Here is a 20,954-nt window from a genome sequence, read left to right as displayed (position 1 = left end):
TAAAAAAAAAAAAAAAGAATTGGTTTATGGTTTGGTTTATGGGGTTTAACGTCCCAAAGCGACTCAGAATTCTACTGTAAAAAATTGGCTGGATCACACTTGCAAATTTGTCCCTTGTCATGTTCCACCTACAGGCGATAGTTAGCTTGCATTTAAGCCAAAGTCAGGTGCTCTCCACCATGTCACCGATTCTGTTTGTGTGGCCTGTCACTCATGTCTCGAACCGTGCCATGAACCGATGAGAAATTTTGTGCCCCTGCCTCGCATTGTATGCCACCCTTGCATGCACACACATAATGCCCTGTGCAATTCTGCCACAAACGCGGTGCACAAGGCAAGGACAGACACCGGTTCTAGAGCAACAACAGAGCCCTGTTTTAGGTACTGCTGCTTCATCCAAATTTGCCGTTGCTAGGCAGCAGCAGCACTAGTAACACAAACCACGAGCCACTCGTCTCCAGCTGTTATCAAACAGTCTGCACTTCAGTACCATTTCATTCGGAAGAAAGCTGGCCGCATGAGATTCTTTTTCTGAAGATGAAGCTGGCTGGTTCCCCAAGCTTGAATTCAAACACCCACCTGTGGTGCCACTCCTGGCCGGTCAGCACTTCCAAGGCAGTGAAGGGGAAAGTCCCTGTCACTCTGCTAGTTTTCCTATCAAAATTGCTGCTTGGGCGAATTGGTGGGACATGATTCGAAATGACCAGCGCGAAAACAGACGGAGACAAGAGAAGAAACACTGACAGCAGGAGGGGCGCTGACTATCCTCTTCAGGTCAGCGCCCGTCCTGCTGTCAGTGTTTCTTCTCTTGTCCCCGTCTGCTTTCGCAGTGGTCGTTTCGAATTTTCGTACCAGCTGCATCACAGATACTGGCAGAAAAAGTCATGCCATTCCACGCAAGGGCTAGAGTGCAGGTAGCAGCAGCAGGTGACACATTAACGGGGGAGCCTGGTCTTGGAAAAAAAAAAATTTGTTGAAGTCACAGTTAAGAAATCTTCAGGGAATATGTATTTTTGTGTGCTGATTCTAAACATGTCATTTCATTTCATGTAAAACAATTCCTTGAGCACTTATGCACTTTTTATGCTAGTATTTTGTGAAGAACGTTGAAAAAAGTTTTTTGTGGGAAACTTGCTGAAATGTGTGCCATTGGGTTCTCTCGACACCAAGGAATGCAATAAGGGTAAAATTGTCTTCCTGCCTATCATAGAACTTAAGTTATAGGGTTTTGAAATTGTCTCTTCAGAAATGAGGAGAAAAAAGTGTATTCCTGTTTCTTAAGTGGCAGCTTTCTTCAAAACTCTTCGCAAAATACTTGCACAAGTGCTCAAGTAATTGTTTTACATGAAATGGAATGACATATCTAGAATCCGTGCACAAAAATACATGTGCCCTGAAAATTTCATAGCTATGGCTAGATTAATCAAATTTTCTTTTCAAGACCAGGCTCCCCCCTTAAGGGACAGCAGGTTGTGTGTGGCAGAGGAAGAAGAGGGTTGCACTACTGTTTTGATGGGAACGGTGCACAGCCAACCAGACAGTAGCAGTACCACTGCAGGAAGTTGCATGTGGACAGTGTGCCCCACCACAGTCACACAAATCGACCGTGCCAGCAAAATAAATACTCCTCAACACCAGATCATCATCATCATCATCATCATCGTCAGCCTGACTACGCCCACTGCAGGGCAAAGGCCTCTCCCATGTCTTTCCGCTTAACCATGCACTTCGCCAGTTGCCGCCACCGTATCCCCGCAAACTTCTTAATCTCATCCCCTGCCCACCTGACTTTCTGCCTGTCCCCTGCTATGTTTGCCTTCTCTAGGAATCCACTCCGTTACCCTTAAGGACCAGCGGTTATCTTGCCTTCGCATTACATGCCCTGCCCAGGCCCACTTCTTCCTCTTGATTTCGACTAGGATGTCATTAACCCGCGTCTGTTCCCTCACCCACTCCGCCCTCTTCCGATCTCTTAACGTTACACCTATCATTTTTCTTTCCATAGCTTGCTGCGTAGTCCTTGACTTAAGCTGAACCCTCTTTGTTAGCCTCCACGTTTCTGCCCCATAGGCGAGTACCGGTAAGATACAGCTAAGTGCTGTATACTTTTCTCTTGAGGGATATTGGTAAACTGCCTTTCGTGATCCACCACCAGACGCGCAGCGACAGATGGGCCAGGCACCTTTTCGATGGCCTCGGCCACCGGCTCGGGCAGGGGTCCGCTGTTGCCGATGCAGGTCATGCAGCCGTAGCCCACAATGTGGAATCCCAGCTGCTCCAGGTAGGGCACCACCCCGGACTCCTGCAGGTAGGAGGTGACCACCCCGCTGCCGGGGGACAGGCTGGTCTTGATGTAGGGGGCCACGCACAGGCCCCGCTCCACCGCCTTCTTGGCCAGCAGACCTGCACACCAGGGGGCAACAGCCTCGCATTATGCAACCACCACTGCACACATTTCAGCTAGGGACGCTTATTTCCTGCTCATGACAGCACTGCTCAGGAATGATCATTCCACTCACTGCATCTCGCATGGCAAGGTGAACAAGCAATGATAAACAAGAGAAGAAGAAAATTTCTCGATTGTGCCTCTTTCATATGTTTTATCATTCATCTTTAGGAGGATCAGTCATATCACCTGCTTATCGCCTCTCAAACTGTATTAACCACCATAAGGCCGTCTACACCCATACCGCAAGAACTACCACTCATTCTCAATCTTTTTTCGTCACGTCATCCCAGGACAGGAATGATCTACCACAGGACGCCGTGCATCACATCAACGCCATTCATTTTAAGAACGCTGTCAAGACCATTGATATTTAACTGCCATGCCCGTCCCTCCTGTAATGCTCCATACCAGGGGCCTTTGAAGTATCAAGTAAGTAAATAAATAAATAAATAAATAATTAAGAGAAGAAAGCAGTTACTCATTCGTATCTACCCAAGCAAAGTCAAAAGGCTACTAAGGAAAGCCACACACCTTTCACAGAGATTTTTACAGTGGAACTTCTTTATAGTGAAGTCACTCAGACAAGCAAAAACAAGTGTGTTTACTATCACTTGTTGGAGTTGGATAGAGCTCAGGATGCTGTCTGGAAATTGACTGTCAACTTAAGTGGCTAGAGTGTTGGTTTATATAAGAAAAACTCAGAATTTCCTTCCATTCTGCTGCTACTATTCCTTTATTTATTTTCAGTAATCACATTTTATTATTGAAGTATCGATTTTGTCTCAGTGTTATGGAACAAGAAATTAAAAGAATACAACGTGGCTGCGAATATAATGCAGCTTTGACTCCATGCAAAAACCAAAGCTTTGCATGAACAGGGCTTCGCCTTCTGTGGCCTCAGTGTCTTGGTGTCATCTAAGTGTGCACGCAATTTTCAAATCACAAAAATATCGAAAAAAATTTGATTTTACAAAAAAGCCAGTTTTGTATTTACAAGATCTTTCTAATTACATCTCGAAATATTTTCCCCGGAAACAGCCCAGAAGCGACTTTTAAAATGATTTTTGTCACCATAGGTAATAAAAAATTGCTGAGATCTCCATGAAAATGCCAGTTTCCTCAGAAATGTTTTTTGACCCGACTGCCCTGCTTGAAGAAAGCATAGCACGACAATGGCTTCATGGATTTTCATGCGGTTTGCTGCATTCCATGGTACATTCTTTATGCAGTGACTTCCTATAATTCTAACTCTCATTTTTCCACTCTGTCACTAAGCTGACATGACTGTAATCAGTGCATTATGCAAGCACAGATATAAAGTTCTATGTACAAAAAACTTGGCCTGAGAAAGATATTTAGAGAATGTCACAGCATGAACCATTCTCTTGGCTAAAATTTAAAAGGACTCTAGGCTCCAACTATATTTCATTGTCAAGCCAAGTTTTCTGCAAGTTTGGCATAACGAAGTGCATAAAGATGCCAAATTTCATCACTCTGTGTCCAAAAAATAAAGAATTTTACCTCCGAAAGCCACGGCCCCCCCCTTCAAAGCAATTTTTTCTCTGCATCTGGCATCCACTGTGAAATGCAACAAGGTCTGATTTTGTTGGCCATCTTTCTCGCCACATGGTGGAAGAAGGAACCAACGACATGCCTCTGCATATCACCCAGTAGCAGCTGTGGACATTCAACAGCAGCAACCTCAGCCTCTTCACATTGGTTGCTGGAATAGTATTTAGGTGCAGTTTCACAAAAAATACACTAACTGTAGCAGCATGTTGCAGGTTCAATGCAATGGCGCAGATTGGCGCAATTGGCACAGCATTCCCGCCCCTGCATTTGCAGCCTAACGATGTGCTGTCAATCTAAAAGGGATAATATCGGGCCACTGACCGAGTCAGACTGACATTTGGGTTCCACTCGACACCCGGCTTCCCAATATGGACAAGCGGTCTGAACGAGGGCTTTTTATGGAACCCCCAGTGTTGGTTTTGCGTGTTTCTGACTGACCCAATCTTGGCCCAATCTTGGCCCTATTACACCTGTAGTAAGTAATTGCAGCTGTCGTGAAAGGGGGCCCATCTTGTCCAAAATTACTGTAAAAACTGGAATATACGTCGACCTCCCAACTAACCAATTCTAAAAATGAAAAAAATCTTTTTGAACGGAAAAAGTACCGAAAGACACTCTTAGCTTGAAACAAATGCAACTCAACCGGCTGCACAATGGTGACAGTATTTAATTTCAATTAGATGCTGCTCGTATGTACACCCGGCCAATTTTTTAACACTATTGCGTGACCATCGACCCCGACCCGCGTGCTTGTCAGCGCCTTATTAACGCCGCTGAGCGGCGAAAGAAGCGAGACACGCACATGTGTACACATATGCTTACTCTCGCTTCTTTCGCTGCTCCATGATTAGGCGCTGACAAACACGTGAGTCAATGGTCGCGCATTACTGGTAAAGAATTGGCCGGGTGCACAGTACAGAGAAGGGCACGAAGAGTGCAAGAGTTACTCTGAGTCATCAGAGTTGTCTGAGCATGAGTCGGATGACAACTGCTTCTCGCTGTCCACGTCCCATAGGGCATCATCCTCTGTGCCGTCTAGCGCACTGCTTATGCTGCATTTTCTAAACGACTTGCGCACCATCTCTGCGGGGAGAGATTTCCACGCCGACAACTCCCAGCCACAAACCAAAACAACTTTGTAACAACAGAAACGCAAATTGGCGGTGCCACAATGTCGCCATACCGCGCTGCTGCTGATGGTGATGGTGATGGAGGCTGTCGACTTCAGCCGCTCATTGTTGCAAGACTTCCGTGGCTTTTCCCCAATGACCGGTATATAAGACGGGGTTGACTTTTTGCCATGGTTTTTTGAGAAAAATTTCAACCTGTATTCCGGTTTTTACGGTATCACTAGATAAAATGCATTTAAGCCTAATGTCCATCGGGGTCTGTTCACCAGGTAACCACAGTCTGGTGGCTGCAAGGCAGGGACTGTGAAGCTCCCCATGCTAGGGACCGGTGGTGACAAGCACTGATGCTGCACAGCTGCGCAGTCAACCGCAGCACTCACCAGCGCCCAGCATGACTGACGGATTGCTGGTGTTGGTGCAGCTGGTGATGGCCGCGATGACCACCGAGCCGTGCTGCAGGGTGTGCTCCTGGCCCTCGTGGGTGAAGTGGGCTCGGGCCACCAGCTGCTCCGGCTTCAGGCCGTAACCCTTGAAGCCCACCTGCCAACACACACACACTTCACCCTGTCAAGAGGTAGCTCCAATACGAAATGGAATCACATTCACGTAGCACAAAACTGTCCATGCCTCTTGGCTCCAGTTTCTTTTTTTTTTTGAGCTGCGTGAACATCAATCACCGCCAACTCACCTAGTTTTCTGTTCTCGTTTACAAACGGGAACACATGCTCCACATTCAACGACAATTACGCAATAATTATTCCCAAAAAGCACACTTTTCTGCCCTTGAGACATTTTCAACCTCAGCATCTACCACTGGGTGTGCTGTGGTCTTCATCACATTTAATTCAGCATCAGTTGCGAAAATCGAGCAGTTTCTGAAAGTCATACGGAGTCAGCTTTGCTTACACCATATACTTCCGGCTCTCCTCATGCGCTCAGTTTCAGTCGCGTGCGGGAAAAAGCGTCAGATTTCTTTGTGCTGCAGGGCTCTAGAAATTCAGTTTTTCTCCGTTTTTAAAAACTGATATTACATCGTCTTGTTCACGACATCAAACCCCTAATTAGGACTAAACACCGAGCTACGATAATTTAAAAGTTAATTAGTAGGTTTTTGTTAATAACCTGGATAATTAGAGGGGTTTTACCGCATATTGTGTCTGCCTGGCCAGAGAGTGTGATACTACCGTATTTACCCAATTCCAACGCGCACCTTTTTTCGCCGAAAATATGTCTCAAAATCGCATGCGCATTGGATTCGAGTGCAAACCGAAACTGCCCCACAGCTGCCCATTGTCATCGCCATTATACGATGTGGGAGCTCACTAACTGCTGGCAAACACGGGAGCACGTTTGCTCGTCGTTTTCTGCGTCGCAGGAGCCGTTTTCAACCGGTGTGGCGCTTGTCATTGGTCGCGTGCTCAGCGACCATGGACCACGTTCACGGCGACGGTATCCCGTGCACTGCCGCGGGCGGACGCCTCATCACTGCCTTTGCACGATCGAGATACGCGGCTCGAAGAATATGTTGATGAAAAAACGGTTGACGGAAACGCGTCATTTCGGCGGTAAAGTTCCAAAAACGATGAGAGTCCTTTCTGTTTAGCGGCCGATTCTCTGACAGAGATTACATCGACCGCAGGCGGGGCACGCCGCGCCGCTGGCGAGGTCGTGCATCATGCCGATCTCGCAGATAACAGCGCTTCCGCGCTCGTTTTTATGCTTGTTTTGGTTGTCGAACATCTTTATCTTTCGCTCAGATGCACTGACGAAGTCATGGATGCTCCGCAAGAAGCTTGAAGGATCCAAATGGTGCATCGCCGTTGCCACAGTGCAGACGAACCTCCCGTTACCGGAGCTCTCCGCTCGCGCTTGGGGCGTCTTCCTTTATACTGATGCTTTTGTCAGGAACTTGCGTGAACGAAAATCTCGTTTCTCTGTAACATCAACAGCGGAGAAAGGAGAAAAACCCGGGCACAAGCGTTGGTTCACGTCTCGGTGGCGGCAGAACGAAGAAAGAGCGCCTGCGTCCGACCGTGCGGTGGAATGCTCGTAGCCAATGGAAGGGCTCCGATCGTACCACGTGATTTGAAGGGCCAGTCGCGACGCTCGACTTGGGTGGGAAACGATGTTTCTTTTTCGTATTTTTATCAAGAATGCGCCGCTGCCGAAGTGGCTTCTGGTAGAAGATGGGTAGGCCTACTTCCCGCGAAAATTCAAGAGCGGGCGACGCCGTGGAGCGAAATGCCGCGATCCCGAAATTCGGTCAAATTTGCACTTTCGCGAGCCACCGCGAGTGCTTTAATTGCATTTTTTACTAACTTCCCATTGATTATCGGCTTTGATTTTTTTATACATGAAAGAACAGGCTTGGGGGAATAAAAAACGCAAGAAAATACAAATTCGACTTTATCGAAAAAAATCGCGGTACACCCGCATCTCTCCTTAAAATATAGAAACGGTTGCAAATTATTTTTATTCGTGGAAGTCACATGCATGTTAGAAGCGGGGCTTGTAGTTTTTTTTTTTTTTTCATTACCAATATCGGGCGCGCGTTAGAATCGGGGCTTGAATTTTTTTTTTTTTTTGTGCCGTAAATTGGGTGCGCATTGGGATCGGGGGCGCGTTGGAATTGGGTAAATACGGTATACCTATTTTTTTTGCTATACTGAACCCAATATTTTCAGGAATTCTTGAAAGTGTTCGCTGAAACACCCGGTATATATGTTTTATTTACTGATGTGCAACTGACTTCCCGGGTCAGTGGACACCTCAATCACTTTTTCAGGTATGTGGTCGTGTCCACTAGCAAAAAACCGTGCTTTCGCATAACATTTTGCTTCGCTATGCTAAACTGCCAGCCATTTTTTTTTTCAACTACATTATATACCCTCCGAGAAAAAATTCAGCTGCCAGTTGGCAGCCATGTGTGGTCACTTTTTGGGCAGTGTGGTCACAATGGAGTGCCGACCAGTGCTCACTCTCGCAAGGGGACCCACCTTGGCGGCCAGGCACTGGCGGAAGTCCTCCTGCATGGCGTCCATGGCCACCCGGTCCTGGGGCCTCTTGGGGCCACTGAGCGAGGGCACCACACTGGCCAGGTCCAGCTCCACCACCTGCACCAGCACAAGTGCAGGACGGCCAGCTTGGCATCTGCTCTGTTCTCCAACATTTCCGACCGAGTCTCTCTACCCGCAGATACCTCACCACTGCCGAGTGTTACTATCAGTGCATGTCTATTGCTGACCATACCGCAGCTGAATGCCACTGCAGGTGAATTCCCAGGATAATCTCTGTAGCCAAGCCAACAAGGAAGGAAGGAAAGGTTGTGTTGTCACCTCATACTTTGGTGGCAATGGGTCTCACCAACCTTTATTCCCCTGCCTTTTCGGCCCATCTTCCCCACATCCTCATACATCTAACAGCCTCTCGCATTAAGGAGTATGGTAGGGTAAATGGTGCATGTTAGTTTTAACGCTATATTTTAAAAACGGTTAGAGATATTCACATCACATTTCGCGTGCTTACAGAAGATGCCCCTGGGTACACTATGGCATAGTTTGTTTTTGTCTAGATGGCGCAACTTTTCTGTGGCGTGCTCCCAAATTTTCAGGTGTGTTTAAATATTCAGTAGGGGTGTGCGAATATCAAATTTTTCGAACACGAATCGAATACGAATACTTGGTTCCGAATATCGAACCGAATATCGAATAATCAAGGTCAGACGCATTTAACCACTACAAAACATTTATTTGAGCACCCAAGAACATCACAGTTCAACTATCAGTGATGAAATGAGCACAGAACGTGTGTGTGGCTGCACAAAAAGTATCAAAGTCTCGAACATTGTTTTTAGAAGTGTGGAAATATCATAGAAGATGGCTGGTACACGGCATTGATCAAGGCTAGCTTGCCATAAGCAGAAAAGCGCGTTGCTGGGATGAACATACAAGGTTGTCGTGAAGGAAAACCGGCTGCTCCACATGGTCAGGCAGAAGTAGTTCCCTTCTAGCTGAAACGACTTCTCCAGCCACAGAAAATGCCCTCTCACTTGGCACTGAACTGGATCGTATTGCGAGGTATTTCGTGCACAGCTCTGACTTTACCAGCTTCGCACGTATAGCCACAAAGAAGCTCACCAGTGCAGTCAGCTACTGCATGGCCCAACGTTACGCATTGCTCTGGGCGCCGCCTTGTTGTTATGTCTCAGTCGATAGGACTTGCGGACCAAAATGAACGCCGGTGCTTGCAATAGAATATTCGGCTGGATACGAATATTCGCGTCGTGTCAAATATTCGAAACAAGCTGAATACTTGGACTTTGAATCGAATACGAATACTAGAAACATAATATTCGAATTATATTCGAAAATTTCGAATATTCGCACACGCCTAATATTCAGTGTACCTTTTCTCTGCAACCACACAGAGGAATGTGATGATATTAGGCAATGTTATTCTAAATACCCACAGGTTATATCTGAACTAAAGAGATGTCATATCCTCTTCGGTGTTTGGGAGAAAAAAATAATATAACTGCATGCACAGTGTCACGGGGGATGTTATCTTGAATTAAATTTTTTTTCCAGTATTATCATTTAAATAATCAGTGATTTTGTTCGTTCAGATTACTTAGGACTGGTTGTAGTACATGTCTGCAAAGTTTCACTGGAATCGGATGAGCACTTTCTGAGAAAAGGTACATTGAATTTGAAGAATTCGTAAAAAACGCAATTTGAGAAAAATGAAGTTTTATGTTCGCATACTGCCTATGAATGATCAAAATGCCCCAGGAGAATTAATTTCACTGCTGTCTTTCTTGCTGGTGTCTCCAAAACCCTTCTTAATGTTCCTTTTCACCCGTCCTCTTTCCTTGCTCTCGGCAGAGCCACAGAATTCTGCCCTGTCAACACGCTCCTTGTCCATCCTGTCGAGGGCAACATTGCAAAACACACCTGGAACAATTCTAATGGCCTCCAGAACAGCGTTACGTGCAGAATTGCCGTCATTGTAGTAGGCTACAGCATCGCTAGTTGCTGTCTTCAGTGTGTCAGCACTGACAAATGTTGTCTTAGGGCAGCGGCACCAGATGAGTTGGATGAGTGACTCTTTGGTGTTCTGTGTTCGCCCATGAAGACATTTGCTCAGGAGACCTGGATCTGACAAAGCCTTGAACACCGGCTTGATGACGTTCATCACAGCCTCAGGAATGTAGTTTTTGTGGGAGTAGGTCTCAAGGGTTTCCTCAACAAGGCTTCGGTTATACCCACACCATGAAGATGGCCCCTTTGGGAAGAGTCCGTGGTTAGGCTTGGTATCTGTGGATAACTTATGAAAATACATCTCCCACACAGCTCTTCTCATATTATCCAAACTCCGAATAGCCCTGTCATAGTAAACCTGAAGGGAGTCGATGTCCTTTTCTGTAAGGCGTCCTTTCCTGGAAAGTGGCAGACCATCGGCAAGCTTTTTCCCCTCCTCATTCTTGTTGATGTTCCTGAGCCTGGTGCCCATTCGCTTCTGGACATGTCCTACACAGTTATGTTTTTCTATGGCCTTCTCGCAGGGCTGCGAATCTCTGACAGAAATGTATGCCTTGCAGTCTCCATCACCGATGTAACTTGTGTACATTAGTTGGTGCTTTTCAAGAGGTCGTCCAAAGATTTTTACAGCTCAAGCAGATTCCATTCCACCAGATGGCCCATCGTACGTAACTTTACAATCACTCAAGTGATTCTGGGCAAGTAATAGGTTCGAAACAAGAAACAGAGGCGACGACGATCGTAACTGTGGGAACAAAAACAAAGACGCATGCAAAGACGACACACGACAGGAGCATCACTAGCGGCATATCTGCTAATAATTAAATGTTTTCGACAGCATATGATCGTTTAGTATTTACCGTTTACTTGCCACACACACACAAGCAAAAAAAAAAAACGCGCGACAATGAAGAAAACCGCGAAATACAACGATAAACAAACCGGCCTCCTACGACCGTCCGCCATTTTTAAACGCCAGGGTGCGCGGCACAATTAAGCGAGACATTTAAACAGCTTTGAGCGGGCGCTCGACGTCGCGCTTCCACAGGTCTGTTCCTTATAGTGCGGTCGATTTTTCTGTGCCAAAATTGAAAATTCGATTTTTTGGGGGTTTTACCCTACCATATTCCCTTAATTCTCCCAACATATAGATTGATAGATGATTAGTAGAATCCCCTTAGCATTGGGGCAGTGATAATTCCCACCTTGCTATTAATTCCTAGCGTGCTAAATTTCTGTGGATAAAATGCAAATTCCCTCATCTAGAGTACTCTCTTGTGCTCCTCCACCAATCCTCTTCCTTGTTTCTGCTCTTTAAAAGTAGAGCACGCACGCACGCCCCCCCCCCCCCCCTCCAACTGTTTCTGAACACCAGTGCATCTCAGACCTCCATGGTGGCCTCATCAACTAAGGGCCTCACACTGGATAAGAGTACGTTCGTACATTTCTCTCTCCTGCATGCAGCAACAACAAATGTCACCTGTGGTGCCAAACTTTCTCAAGAGCTTCTGCTACTCGATAACTACCAATGGCCCTTGGAACAACCTGGCCCACTTCTGGCAAAATAATGCGGGCTCAGTCTCTCAACCCTGGGCGTTTGTTCTGTGGCAGCATTCTTTAGTGGATTTTGTACACGTTAACTCCAGAATAAACGGGAACAGACAGCTTGCTTGAAGTAACAAACTTGGTTGCGATCACTACCCTGACATTAGTCGAAATGAAGAAGTATGCTTTCTCACTCCTACTTGTAGAGTAATCATTGGTTGAATGCAAATAATGCACAGCTACATTTAAACCTGGGCCTACCTGCACGTGCGAAAATAAACAACAGTCCCCCAAAACTTCCAACTCGTGAAATAACAGTGCAGTCAACACAGGCCCTCAGAATGCTCTTATTATTTAACCCCCTGCCAATAGTGGCACAAGTGATGTGCAGAAGTGACAGATTGAAGTTTCTCAGTGGCACTGCGATAATCTTCACTTACATTCTGCTACCTCTGCCAACAGCAACTGCAAGGGAGCTGGCAGTGGAGCACTGCAGAGGACACGCACCTGTGAGTAGACAGGATCCTGGGAGGCATCCGAGTAATTCCTAAGCATCTCATTGGCTGCCAAGTACGCTTCCGCATAGCGGAGAGTCGCCTCATCCCGTCCTGAAAAGACAAAGGTGGCAGTGTCTTGAGTGCGCAAAGCATGGCAAGCTCAAGGGGACACAAAATACAACTCTACCAACTCTTTTATTCTTGTAAAGATCAATTCCATCTCCCTTTCTGGCTATGCTGATGTTTGTGCCGCAATGAAAGATGCATTAGTTGGCAAAAAAAAAAAAAACGCGTTCCTCCACCAGTTAGACCCAGGTCACGATGCGATGCCTGGAAAGGACACCATCATTGCCACCGGGAAGTGAGTGGTGCTTTAGCCAGGCCCCAAGGATCTGCATCCAATAAACTGCTGTGACACACCATAGCTGTATTTCACACCTATATTTCAATTTTGACCCTTGCTAGCTATAACAGCTTAGACTTTGGTTTAAGCAGCACACCCGTGTCATTAGAACAAGGCAATCTAATGACACGGGTCAGCTTTAGTTTGACCTCAGTGCCCCAGCAACAAGAGGTACAGGGTCCGTCAAAAGTTCCAAGGCCACAGGGTTTGCTTTTGAGCAGCATAGTCGGGCTGTTGAGATACCCTCGAAGCTCAAAATATCTGTAGAGAATAGAAGAAGGATCGTTCTACCATCTGAGAACCTCAATAGTTCTATCGGAATCTTAAGTGTCAGGATGTACCGATGAAAAGCGGACCATGTGGCCTGGGAACTTTTGACGGACCCTGTACCTAGGCTGCATTTTGAAAATTTCGGCAAAGAGGAGGCACAGTCAGGAAACCTGGCATCATTCAGTCCTATGCACCCCACCAAGAATGCAAGCAGTGGAATCCTGCAACTTTGTTGCTCTATGACCGTGTAAAGGAATGAGCACAATTAGAAGCACTCATTCCCATACAGGTTCTGTGGTGCAATAGATTAGTGCTGCAGTTATGAACACGTAGTGTTGCTCAAAAACAAATTTTCGAGTCTTTATCAATATTAACTCACCATCATCATCATCAGCCCACCCACATCCACTACAAGAAAAAAGCCCCAAATAACGACACCCATTTAACAACCGTCCCTGTGCCAGATGCAACCAATCTCTACCTGAAAACTTCCTCGTCCAACTAACAGCATGCAAATCATTGAGCTCTTCCAGCGGGTGAGTATGCTAGTTATCAGGTTAGATCCCGAGACGCTTTTGAGGAAGAATTTCCGTTCAGAAAGCTGTGTAAGATGAGACAGGGCCCGAGCCTGGAAAGTGGGGTGCTGTATACTACAGTCAACGACTGATTTTTCGGACTCTCTAGGGACCGCGAAAACGACCGAAAAATCGGGCAGTCCGGAAAATCAAATTTCACCGAATAAATCACGGACTTATTGCCAGTATGCCGGAGAAAGCGGTCAATTGTATTGCACACATTCTAAAGCTCCTCATGACCATATTTCGCCGTGCGACATACCGTATAAACACGTATAAGGGCCGCACTTTTTTTTTCCAGATTCGAGGGCCAATTTTTGGGGTGTGGCCCATACACGCGATGTGCAAAAAAATTTTTTTTTTTTTTTAAGTAAAAACACACCAACCAGGGAATGAGTGACATTTATTCTATGTTCAACTGTCACTCACGGAGTATTTCGACTCTTGAGCTGGTGCTGTGCTCTGGTGCACGCTCATCCCAATAGAAGCCGCGCAGCATGTCCGCTGTCAACGCGTAGCCGTTGCTCCGAAATTCCATCACATAGAGGAGCAGCTCTTCTTCCAGTTCGGGAAACTCGCACAGCTTGCCTCGGAAAGCGCGCTTGTTGCAGCTTGTGTTTCTCTTTTGGTTTCACCATCATCGGACGCACTTCTCGGCCACGTCGAATTTCCTGCCCGCCGCACGCTTACCGTGTTCGAGAGCTAACTCCCAGCCATGTAGCTTAAGGTGCTTGACCATCGCGCGCTAAAACTGTGAAGCTCGGTGGCAGCACGCGAAAGCCACAATCAACTATTACGGCGAACGCGATAACACGCCACAAAAGGCTGGAGCTGGCGATACTGATGCCGATGTGAATAGCAGAAAATCGTGGCGGAAAAAAAGTTGTTTATGATGATGATCACGGCCTCGGGCGCCATCCATAGACGGCACTTGGAAGCCCTGTGCGCTCTCATGGCCTCCGCGAATGGCACTGCGCTGGAGCAGATCGGCGAGGCCACGGCGCGCACCGTGGCCGGTGCGATCTGCTCCGGCGCTGCGCCCAAAGCGCGCTTCAATCGCGGAGGCCGCGACGTACGCGTAGCCTCTGCGATCGTATTCGCGCTCCGTATTCGGAACAAAAGACTCGGCACAGATGAGTTCCATGAACTCAGACTACGGTTCAAGTTCGTGCGGCGGAAGACATTCAAGAACAGTACGAATTCGAAAACATGCGAGCGCACTGTGGCGACTCGCGCAGAATTTAAGCGTCGCAAGTTAAGAGGCTCCCTTTAAGCTTGAATTTCGTTTTGTTTGATCAAGTTTTCAATCTCTCCTGCAGTTTGAGTCAATGAGGTTCCACTGTACACATTGTATGGCGGCTTGGGTACTGGCGGCGAGTGCGAATGAGGTCCGAAAAATCGAGTGGTCAGTTGCGGTGCGTCCGAAATTTCAAGCGCTCTTCCACATTGGCTCTATTGGCCATGTCTTGGTGCCGCGAAAAAGTCCGAATAATCAAGCATTTCCGAAAAATTAGGCGTCCGAATTTTCGGTCGTCAACTGTATTCACGAAATAGAACTGTGCACTGTTGTGACCATGCTACTTGGATCAATGCCAGCCAGAGCACATGTGACCCATGGCTAGAGAAATCACTTGGCCAGTGGTACAAGTTCCTGGAATCAATCAACGCAAGCCAGCGTATGTGACTCATGACTGGTGAAACCTCTCAGCCACTGGTACACGTTCCTGGAATCAATGCCAGCCACAGTACATGCAACTGATGACTAGCGACACTGCTCAGCCACTGGTACAAGTCTTTGGAATCAATGCTAGCCAAAGTACACGCGACCAATGGCTAGTGAAACAACTTGGCCACTAGTACACATTCCTGGACTTAATGTCTGCTGGAGCATGTGGAACCCATGGCTAGTGAAACCACTCAGCCGCTGGAACAAGTTCTTGGAGTCAGTGCCAGCCGGAGCATGTGGGAGCAATGGCTGGTGAAACCATTAAGCTGCTGGCAAGCGTTCTTGGAATCAAGACCAGCAGGGGGGCGCGGGACTCACATGTTGGACCACTCCGACAAATCTCCCTTGACTAGCCTGTCTAGAAGAAACCCCGCTCCCTCAAAATAACATGGACCTGAGGCAACCGGTCTGCCTGTGACCAGCGAGGCATTTTCTAGGAGCTACTGGCATGCGCGCGCAGGAAAAGCCCTCCCTCATGGACAACCAAGCTGAAGTCTGGGGGAATGGTCAAGGGACAACGAACCAATCGGCACTCTGGAATAAAAATTTTGATGAGATTAACATTAAGAAAGCCAAAGTAATGTTGAAGAGTCTCGGAAGGGAACATCAGTTTACAATTGGTAGTGAGGTGCTCGAAGTTGTAAGGGAATACACCTACTTAAGGCAGGTAGTGACCGCTGATCCGAATCATGAGAGGGAAATAACTAGGAGAACAAGAATGGAGTGGAGCGCATATGGCAGGTTCTCTCAGATCATGAATGGCTCTATCTTACCGACACTCACCTAGGCGGAGAAAAGTTTAGACTAACAAAAAGGGTTCAGCTTGAGTTAAGAACAATGTAGCGAGTCGCCTACGACCTACAACACGGCCCATTTTCCTTAAACTCCAAAATGTAGATACGGTAGTTTGGATTTCCTCATCAGCAACCTCAGACTTATCGTCGCTCCTGCGGGGAAACCCGCGCAGTATCCCACACCGCAACTGCGCAGCCCTTCGGCAGCCCACCTGTCTGGCGCAAGTAGTCCAGCGTCTTGGTGTCGACGGGGAAGAAGCCCACGGTGGCCCCGTACTCCGGGCACATGTTGGACACGGTCGCCCGGTCAGCGATGGACAGCTGCTCCACGCCGGGGCCAAAGAACTCGACGAACTTGCCGACGACCCCGACCTGGCGTAGGTGCTTGGTGATGGTGAGCACCAGATCGGTGGAGGTGGCCCCCGCGGGCAGCTGGCCGCTCAGCCGGTAGCCCACCACGGGTGGCAGCAGCATGCTGGTCGCCTGGCCCAGCATCACGGCCTCAGCCTCAATGCCACCCACACCTGCACACACCAGTTGCACATTTATATCCCTTTATTACTCACTGCCACTCACAGGCTCGTTTGCGGAGCCCTGTGTAAGGGTGATTGAAGGAGGGTCAGGGTTCCGACTAGCGGGTAGTCAACATGAGGATCTATAGGCGATGGAAAAAGAGGGACTGGAAAATTGTGTTCGTGATCCTTCGGTGTCATTATCAAGGAAAGACAGCTTCCTTAGATTCAAGGCAGCAGGCGATAGTGTGGAATGTGCTCACTGATTGGTGGCTTGCATTGTGTTTTTTTTCTCATTCCTTGACACATCATGAACTTGACAAGATAATCGTTGTTAGTCATTTATACCTGTACCTTACGTCATCTATAATTTATAAGGCTGTCTGCGCCAATTAGCGCTTGTGTTGTGTCCCTTCAATTTTGTGCGCTATGGATCCTCATGATTGAAGAAGTATAATACGAACACAGAAGCAATAGGAAGGAAAAAAAAAAAAGAGCGAAAAGTCAACACTACAATGCAACTGAACAAAGAAACCGAAAGAAACAATCAAACAAAACTGTCTCTCCACTTTCTCTTTTCTGCCCAAATTATGAAGGATATCGATGAAAAATCACTATCTCCATATTATGCTAGCTAATCTACCCGCATTCAACTGCCAATATCTAGAATTTGTTAGTACCACTAATGGTTTATGGTTTATGGGAGTTGAACGTCCCAAAGCAACTCAGGCTATGAGGGACGCCGTAGTGAAGGGCTCCGGAAATTTCGACCACCGGGGGTGTCTTAACGTGCACTGACGTCGCACAGCGCACGGGCCTCTAGAATTTCGCCTCCATCGAAATTCAACCACCGCGGCCGGGATCGAACTGTTAGCACCACTAAAATCTGAGGTATTGGTATGTCTTTAATTAGTAACAACGGACATTTTGTCCGTTTTTGTGCAGCCAGAGTAAGCTGCGTAAAAGACCAACTCGAAGGCCCAGGGTTATCTGTTCCTAGTATATGCATCACAGAAGTTGTCGGAAAATCAGGGCCGAGTTACTGAAGGCTGGCTGTAAGTAAGTCGCACACTGGTGCCCCCTTTTTTCTTCGCATAGCTTCCTAGAGGGATGGCAAACAATCAAACTTTGAAAGCAAGTAGTATGTCACAAAAATGCAACACTGCGCATTAAAGACTTATTAATAACAACAGTGAAAAACAAGATTATATTTCAAAATGAAATACAAGGGTGCCTTTGACACAGACTCCTTTTGTAAACACATTTGAGAGGGCACTGAGGACACTGTTATCCAATTATTCTTCGCATGAAAAAACACCCTCCGGCTCTTTCTAGCTAAGTTGATACTATTTGTATGGCAGCAAAAAAGGAATTTACTGCTATGAAAATTGAATTTAAAAATTTTCCTGCCTCTGTACTGAAACTCATGAGATCAAGGCCAAAAAGGACTCTCGTGATCAGCATTTGGAAGTGAACAGTTGTGCAGCCTGGCTTGATGAATCTGCAGCAACTGTCCTCTCTATTGTGAATTCAATCGTAGCCATCTAAATTATTGCATAACTTCTCGGGACTGACATACCGTTCCCATTTATCATCTCTCTAACTTGTTCAGAATCGCGCTCTTAGAATTCTCGCTTGGAATAATCGGTACTTTCTTACAACCACTTTACACTCCAAGCTTAGAATATGATCTCATAAAAATGAATGTTGGTTTAAAATTTGGTCATAGAGTAGTCAATGATCATAATCTTTTGCAATTCATACTCATGATTGACATTACTAACCCATATGTTATGTGCTTTTCGCATCAAAATAATTTTTTGCTGCCAAAAGTTTGCACTAACTCAAGAATACAAACAGCTGGATTTTCATTCAAGTTTGAAATGCATTACCCTAAGATATTAAAAAAAGCACCATCTCTATCGTCATTTAAACACCAACTTCATATGTTTACTTCTATAGCTGTGAGTATGCTATGTTCTTAGTTGCTTTTTGTCCTGTTTACTTACACTATGCTCTCTTTATCAGTTGAATCAGTTATGTTTCAATATGTACTATCTTTAATAAAATACGTCACAATATTTACCTCACACTCCTAAACATAATACTGTTGTGGTTGCTATGACTGACAATTGTCATTTGTTTATCCACTTTATATAAGAGGTCCCATTATAGCACATTGCTCCGGGGCATCTTTCTGTGTGAATAATCAGTGTATAAATGTATGTTTCATGCATTTCAAGGAAATAAACTTCACACTTCGTTTAGCTTATGCAAACGGCTGGTTGTGGTGACAGCTGTGATTTTATTTTTTAACTAGGGGCGAGTGAATATTTGAAAATTTTAATACTTTTCGAAAGGTATTCACTGTTTGATTCGATTTGCCCCGCACTTTCACTATTCAACGATTCACTATTAATGATTCAACCTTCCTAAATGTTCACAGATCACACATTTCTTGTTCACCTCAGCTTGCTGTGAAACATCGCGACATTCCCAAAGGGAAGTTATCGTGCACTAGTCACACAAGGAAGAGGAAGAAATGGACTTGGGCAGGGCCTGTAAAAGCAAGACAACCGCTGGTCTTTAAGGGTAACGGAGTGGATTCCAAGAGAAGGCCAGCGTAGCAGGGGGCGGCAGAAAGTTAGGTGGGTGGATGAGATTAAGAAGTTTGCGGGGATACAGGGGCGGCAACTGGCACAGGACAGGGTTGATTGGAGACACATGGGAGAGGCCTCTGCCCTGCAGTGGGTGTAGTCAGGCTGATGATGATGAGTCGCATGAGTTAACTTGTTATTTCCTCATAAAATCGACTGCCAGCACGTGGCAATGCTAGGCCTGGCATAAAAAAAATGCGCTGACGGCCCTCGAGAGCTGCCACCCTCGCCCACCAGTCAAAAGACGACGTGCAGCACCACGTGGCACATCAGGCATCTATTAGCCATGATGCAGTCAAGAGCTGGCTGTGAACCTGACTAGCAGTGATCCTCTTGTTCCAGATCACTGTGATAAGATGTGCACCACATGAAAGCGGCCTGGCTTGTGGAGGTTGTTTTGCAGCGACTGCTTTGACTGTTCTAAATTTTTACCGATTAGAATCGAGAAATTGAATTACCAGGCCACAGAGATCAAGAAAAAAAACACACAGCAGAAATGATGGGCTCGAAGCCAGCCTGTGCAACTGCCACCCATACCCTGGTGTTGTTCCATTTTCGTGCCTTCACAATCTGCGACAGCATCTGGGTGGTTGAGGCCCATCCCAGGGTCTGGTTCGGTTTATTGGGGTTTAACGCCCCAAAGCAACTCAGGCTACGAGGGAAGCCGTAGTACAAGGGAAGCCTTACCTGGTGCACTGTTTGGCATTGACTGTGAGACTGTTTGTGCTGTACTAGTGCTTTATTGCAACTACACATTACAAGTTCGCAGTAATGAGGTATGTAATGTGGTCACCCACGGACGCCTTACGCCCCCTGTCGGAGCAAACAACAACTATTTTATTAGTTGGCGTGTGCTCCAAAAGGAGGCGTCCGGCATCCGTGGGTGACCTCATTGCTGCGAATCTGCGCACTCTGACGTCTAGCCATTTCGGCCAACCGAAAAGCGGGACACCTCTGCTGACAATCTCCTGTCGACAACGATGAGGCACTACTGGCTTTCGCCTTAATACAAACTGGGTACCAGGCCTCCAGGTGGCGCCACACTCACCCCAGCCCAGCACCCCGAGGCCGTTGATCATGGTGGTGTGTGAGTCGGCCCCCACCAGGCTGTCCGGGTAGAGGCAGCCATCGCTGTGGAACACTACGCGCCCCAGGAACTCCAGGTTCACCTGGTGCACGATACCCGACCCCGGCGGCACAATGCGCATGTTCTGCAGCGCCTGGGAGCCCCACTGGGAGAGGAAGCAGAGAAGAAGAAGAAACGGGCTTTCAAGCGCCGTGCAACTCCGATTCTCTTTTGGGTCAAGAAAAAAAAGACATGCAGTACAGGACAGCAGTATCTTTTCTGATGCTGTTTCATCAACCATCAACTATCAACAAGCCCAAATATCCATCCTAGAAATCCCATTTAGGCTTGCCTGTCAGCTAATGATTCCATTCTTTCTGGCTCTCTTATCAATGCACTGAGCAGCAAGACGAATCCCAAGAATGTCAGAAACCGCTACATCATGGAATTCAATCAAAGAAATGAGATTTCACAGCCCAAAGCATCATCACTAAGGCACACACAAGAACAAGAACAAAGCGCGACTTTCACTGGCTCACATTTCACCACCGAAATTTCCACACACAGCCCTTTTCAGCAATGCGGCCATCACAGCCTGAACAAAATGGGTGTCAAGAAATCTTTCAGCAAGTGAGTAAACACAAACAGGCTGACAGAGCCATGGGAAGCCGCATCTCTGATATCTTTGTCACTTTAGATATGTTCGTGAACACTGCATC

At 46.8% G+C, this 20,954-nt stretch overlaps 1 protein-coding gene and 1 pseudogene across 2 annotated transcripts in view; both read right to left on the bottom strand.

Annotated features, from left to right (window-relative positions):
- LOC149338335 (cytoplasmic aconitate hydratase-like) overlaps positions 1–20,954 on the bottom strand; it is a 66,111-nt gene that overhangs the window by 19,684 nt on the left and 25,473 nt on the right. For both annotated transcript variants that reach the window (XM_089547604.1, XM_089547605.1), the window contains 6 exons: positions 20,218–20,401; positions 16,213–16,524; positions 12,243–12,343; positions 8,148–8,264; positions 5,532–5,691; positions 2,183–2,403 (listed from right to left, as the gene is read on the bottom strand). In XM_089547604.1, the coding sequence (XP_089403730.1) occupies positions 2,183–2,403; positions 5,532–5,691; positions 8,148–8,264; positions 12,243–12,343; positions 16,213–16,524; positions 20,218–20,401 (1,095 nt within the window). The remainder of the gene's footprint in view (positions 1–2,182; positions 2,404–5,531; positions 5,692–8,147; positions 8,265–12,242; positions 12,344–16,212; positions 16,525–20,217; positions 20,402–20,954) is intronic.
- LOC149338336 (uncharacterized) lies at positions 9,763–10,986 on the bottom strand (annotated as a pseudogene).

The sequence above is a fragment of the Amblyomma mixtum genome, chromosome 6, assembly GCF_055824585.1.
Source record: "Amblyomma mixtum isolate Tamu chromosome 6, ASM5582458v1, whole genome shotgun sequence".
NCBI classification, from domain to species: domain Eukaryota; kingdom Metazoa; phylum Arthropoda; class Arachnida; order Ixodida; family Ixodidae; genus Amblyomma; species Amblyomma mixtum.
This window is presented reverse-complemented; position numbering and strand designations above follow the sequence as displayed.